General features: G+C 38.0%; 2 protein-coding genes across 3 annotated transcripts; one reads left to right on the plus strand and one right to left on the minus strand.

Annotated features, from left to right (window-relative positions):
- Positions 1-779: 779 nt before the first annotated feature.
- Positions 780-1,736, minus strand: LOC108484771 (uncharacterized). Its single transcript, XM_017788671.1, has 2 exons — positions 1,131-1,736; positions 780-1,067 (listed from the first exon to the last, which is right to left on the minus strand). The coding sequence occupies exons 1-2, from the start codon at positions 1,734-1,736 to the stop codon at positions 780-782; spliced, it is 894 nt and encodes a 297-aa protein (XP_017644160.1).
- Positions 1,737-2,262: 526 nt separating this feature from the next.
- LOC108484770 (1-acyl-sn-glycerol-3-phosphate acyltransferase BAT2, chloroplastic-like) lies at positions 2,263-4,243 on the plus strand. 2 transcript variants are annotated; one of them, XM_053029986.1, is made up of 5 exons: positions 2,263-2,625; positions 2,719-2,883; positions 2,983-3,389; positions 3,465-3,566; positions 3,647-4,243. In XM_053029986.1, exons 1-5 carry the CDS (start codon positions 2,526-2,528, stop codon positions 3,956-3,958), a joined length of 1,086 nt encoding a protein of 361 aa, XP_052885946.1. In that variant the 5' UTR covers positions 2,263-2,525; the 3' UTR covers positions 3,959-4,243. The 2 variants fall into 2 exon arrangements, with proteins under 2 accessions (XP_052885946.1, XP_017644159.2); XM_017788670.2 differs by having other exon boundaries at positions 2,265-2,559.
- The last annotated feature ends 628 nt before the right edge of the window (positions 4,244-4,871 follow it).

Consider the following 4,871-nt stretch of genomic DNA (forward strand, 5'->3'; position numbering starts at 1 on the left):
TTTCGAATGCTTGGCACACACAGCATTCGAGAGATATAGTAATTTCTTCTTCGTAGGTATAATTGCACTCCTAATAGATGAAATTTCAGTGGTTACCCCATTACCCATTAAAAGAGAGGACTTGTCTGAGTACGGGGTGGAACTATGTAAATCCGAAGTATCTCTGCAGACGTGATGAGTAGCCCCTGAGTCCAGGTACCATGACGTACTTCCTACTGGAAATTGAACATAAGAGTTAGTAGTATTAAAATTGGAATCATATGCGGTAGCATCAGAATAATCCGAAGCGTGCAACTCAGGAAGCCAGGGGGAATCCCAACAAATTGAGACGAGTCATATGAAGACGAATCCACATTAAACACGCGAACACACAGTTTTGTTTGCCACGGAGCCTCAGGAACAGTATGCTAGGATCTATCAACATTTACACAGTTAGCAGAGGGCCTAGGCAAAATTTGATCATCATTTGGCCGAGATCGGACTGACCCACTAGGCCCGCTTGGTCTGGAAGCCAGCCCACCATACTGGTGGCCCAAAAAATCACCACCAAATTGTGGACCAAGAGTACGTCGCCCAACACCAAAATTATGCCCATAAGGTCCAAAATTTAAATTTGGGCCATCAATATTATTCTGCCCATTACCATATTAGACAAACGGATGGAAACCATTATTTCCATAGCTTACATATGGCCCACGTGGAACAACATTATCCAATCCACCATTCGGCTGAAATTGAAACTTCCAATTTTGACTAAGAGACCTCCAATTTTGACCATACTAAGGAGGTTTGTTCTCACGCTCTAACTCTCCCCTAACCACACCAAACGCAGATCCGCCATGTCGCACCACCGGTGCTTCCAACTGCGACTGCCCATCACGATCATATCTGTAGTAACACCGCTGCACGAGATGACCAAACCTATTGTAGATCTGACATTGGATTCGTCGACGAAAGCTTCGACCACGGCCATGAACAGATGAGCGACCACCACGAAAAGCCCCGTCCGTCAGCTGCAACTGAGTCCTCTCCACAATATTCGCAGCAACCAAAACATCATGAACGGACTGAATTTGTCGAGCTTCACATTCAAGTAGAGCATTGACAAGTCATTGAAAAGGTAACGAGACCGGGGAGAGCGACGCAGAAGAGACGATGGCCTCTAACTTAAAGGAGATTCCGGCAAGGAGAACCGCCGTCCGTGCAGCCTCTGAGATCGGAGATCCAGACGCTGCAAAGAGAGTGCACAAGTTTTTGATCTTGTCAACATACAACCGAATAGAGAGATTACCTTTCCGGAGAGAATAAAGCTCATGGTGCAACTGCAACTGCTTCACACTAGTATTGGCTGCGAACAAGCTATTTGCCATGATCCTGACATCACCGGCAGTCCAAACGTTCGTGAAGGAAGACAAAAAAGAGTAGCTTATCGTGGACAACAGCCACGAGGTAAGTAGATTATCTTGTTGATCAAAAATTGATGCAGACGGATTGGCGACAAGAGTACCATCGGAGGACTGGACAAACCTCGGCAGAGCCGTCAACGTACCATCAAGAAAATCGAGCAATTCGTAACCACGAAGAATGAGACGGATCTGCTGCTGCCACTGAATGAACGAATCAGCATCAAGTTTCACAACCTCATGTCGAGGAAACGATGTGACCACACGATCACCAAGAAATACCGAGCCATTAGGCTCAACAAAATCAGATTCGGCGAAATGCGTGGTAGCCATGCCCGAGAATCACCGTGCGACTGATACCGTGATAGAAACCTAGTAAGCTAATAAACTCTTGAAGAAAAGTTACAGAGAATAGAAAAAGATTTATTCAAAGAATGTTATTCAACTTTGCTTCCATTGAATTGTGCCCATATACACGTTTATATACACTTGAGAAATCCTTCACTGCTGTTAACAATTTACCAGCTTGTTAACTGTCTAACCACCTAACTAATCACACATTAATCACATGTGTAATCTCATACTATAACAATTTACATTGTGAGTATGATAAATTATGATATTATAAAAATAAATATTTCAAGTATCATTATTTTTATATGTGAAATATTTTAAATAATTATATATTTTAAATAATTATATAAAATACAAGAGGAAAGTATTTAACTAACCGACCAAGCTAAATTGTCAAAAAGAAATCACGTTTGGCATAAATTCTTTTCTGGCAAAAAAAAATCACTAATTTCGGCTATAAAAACTTTTAAAACTTTTTTCTTTATAATTTGATAAAAATAAATAAAAAGGACAAGCAAGATTAAAGTCCGGCGCAAAAAAGCATAAATGCAAATGAACAAAATACAAGAACTTAGGAGTAGGCTGGCACAGTCCCTTCAAATTGAAATAGGCAAACTCTAAAACGCCATGCCCCAAAAGCTTCTCCTTTTCACCTTGCCGAATGCATGAAAGGCCAAAATCTAAAACAAATCCAACAACACACACTTAAACTACCGATTTGGGATCTGTAAAGACACCCACAATCGGGGGCATCACAACGCATTCGCTATGCAACTCTCTACACTTTCTCTTTTCCCTTTCTGTAACTTCCTCACTCTCTCTACACACTTTCCCATCTACCTAATCCTATCTTCTTCTTTATGCAAAAGTGATTATTTTCTTCATTTATTATACTTTTTAGAATGTTTAAAAATGGTTACTTGAGGGCTTACATATTAGCTTCTCCCCTTTGTTCTGGCAGCTGTTCCCAAATTTCTGCATATTAAGGCGAGCCGTGAGGGTGAATCTCGGTGTTATTTTACTCTAAATCAGGGATTCAATAGATCAAACAAATTGTCCAGATACATAGTTACAAGATCTCAACTTGGTGGGACTGGGATCCTTGATGCTACCAATTCTTTATCAGGTTTTCATTGAAGAGCTATTTTATTTAGTCACTGACCCTTTTTCTTTAAGCTCTTGCTGCGTCCCCATTTTATTAATTTTCCCAACTTTTAACGTGCAGAAATTAAGCCGAGTCCGAAATTTAGAGGAGTATGCTTCTATGGTATGACAGTTATGGCAGGCGTTTTACCGTTTGGGATACTGATAGTGGCTCATCCCTTGGCGCTCATCTTTGATCCCTACAGGACAAAATTTTACAATCTTATTCCAAAACTATGGGCAACCGCAAGTATTGCTCCCTTCTTCGATATCGAGTTGGAAGGATTGGAGAATCTGCCCCCGCAGAATGCTCCTGCGGTGTATGTTTCGAACCACCAGAGTATCATAGACTTCTATCCACTGTTAACTCTGGGAAGAAGCTTCAAGTTCATCGGCAAGAATACGGTATTTTTTTATCCTGGAATCGGGTGGGCCATGTATATTCTGGGTATGATTCCGGTAAAGCGCATGGACATCAGAAGCCATTTGGTATATTAATTTACCTTGTTTTCTCTATTATTGTATTGTTGTTGTATATGGATTTGAAATGGTATGGGCATGTAGGAGGCTGTTAGGAGATGTATGGATCTGGTAAGGAATGGTGCCTCCGTGTTTTTCTTTCCAGAAGGCACCCGGAGTAAGGACGGCAAGTTAGGTGATTTTAAGGTACATAAACTTAATACTCTATGCATGTAGGTCCATTTGTTTGGATCATCATCATCATCATGCTTTATCATGTTGCGCAGAAAGGTGCATTCACTGTTGCAGCAAAAACCGGAGTGCCTGTAATACCTATGACCTTAATCGGCACCGGCGAAATCATGCCTGCAGGAATGGAGCATGTCGTCAACTCAGGCTCCGTTAAACTCATCATTCATAAACCCATCAAAGGAAACGATCCCGAAATTTTACGCCTACTAGCTAGAAACACCATTTTAGATACCTTAAGCATCGAGGCTCAGAAAAAAAACGGCTCTCATAAGCTCAAAACCATCTATCATTTAAAAAACTATCCATCATCTGTTATTTGGACTAAAACAATTCCCTTTTTCTATTAAATCAAGCTGGCGAGGATGGAGATGAGAAGTTGATAAATTTGAAACTTAATAGTGTAAATTAGAGGATGAATAATGAGAAGAGATTGTACGAAATTATGATTCTATATTTTTATTCATTTCTAATAGGAAAATGGGAAATCAACTTTTTCATCTTTATTTTTAGCATTTTTAGCTAGATTTAAATTTTTTCTAGAGGAAAACATTGAAAATCAGGAAGAAAAATTTAATTTGTCATTCTCTTATTGAAAATAAATAAAGATGACATGAAATCATAGTTTCGTATAATCCTTTCTCATGAATAATATTTTAGTTGATAGCGAATCATAAAATAGTTTCACATATGCTTTCATGTTATCAAAAATGTGTGTTCATCATATATGCCTAACATTCTTGTAAGATTGTGGAAGGATCGTATGGAGGATTTTGACGTCACAAATTATCAAGTTGGCCTTTGGTTTCAAACATCTCATTGAAAAATTGAATATTCAGAACATAGGTTTTATAAATTTGAAAACTAAAGGACTGTCCAACAACTTAAGCAAAACAAGTTATCATTTGTTACCAATTGTCATGTAAGGCTCAAGGCTAAGTTTATTAACAAAGTCCAATCTTCATTATTTCACTATAGGATAACAGACTTTTAGCGGCGTTTTTACAAGCGTCGCAAAAAACGCCACTATAGATAATGCCGCTAAAGGTCATAAAATTTAAAAATATATATATATTATAAAATATTATAAAGGTCATGAAAAATTAAAATTCATTATCAAAATATTGAGAAGAATAATATCCATGATATAAATATAAAAATTTTCTATTAAAATTCTATTAAAATTCATTATCAAATTAAATTTTCTATGAAAAATTTAACTTTAAAACTAAATATAAAATTGATAAATTCAAATTTAGAATT

This window comes from Gossypium arboreum, chromosome 6 (genome assembly GCF_025698485.1).
Source record: "Gossypium arboreum isolate Shixiya-1 chromosome 6, ASM2569848v2, whole genome shotgun sequence".
NCBI lineage: Eukaryota > Viridiplantae > Streptophyta > Magnoliopsida > Malvales > Malvaceae > Gossypium > Gossypium arboreum.

Coding starts and splice junctions, on each gene's coding strand:
- LOC108484771 (XM_017788671.1), bottom strand. CDS start 1,736: ATGGCTACCACGCATTTCGCCGAATCTGATTTTGTTGAGCCTAATGGC. Junction 1,068..1,130: donor CTTCTGCGTCGCTCTCCCCG/GTCTCGTTACCT, acceptor CGACAAATTCAG/TCCGTTCATGATGTTTTGGT.
- LOC108484770 (XM_053029986.1), top strand. CDS start 2,526: ATGCAACTCTCTACACTTTCTCTTTTCCCTTTCTGTAACTTCCTCACT. Junction 2,626..2,718: donor ATCTTCTTCTTTATGCAAAA/GTGATTATTTTC, acceptor TTGTTCTGGCAG/CTGTTCCCAAATTTCTGCAT. Junction 2,884..2,982: donor TGCTACCAATTCTTTATCAG/GTTTTCATTGAA, acceptor TTTAACGTGCAG/AAATTAAGCCGAGTCCGAAA.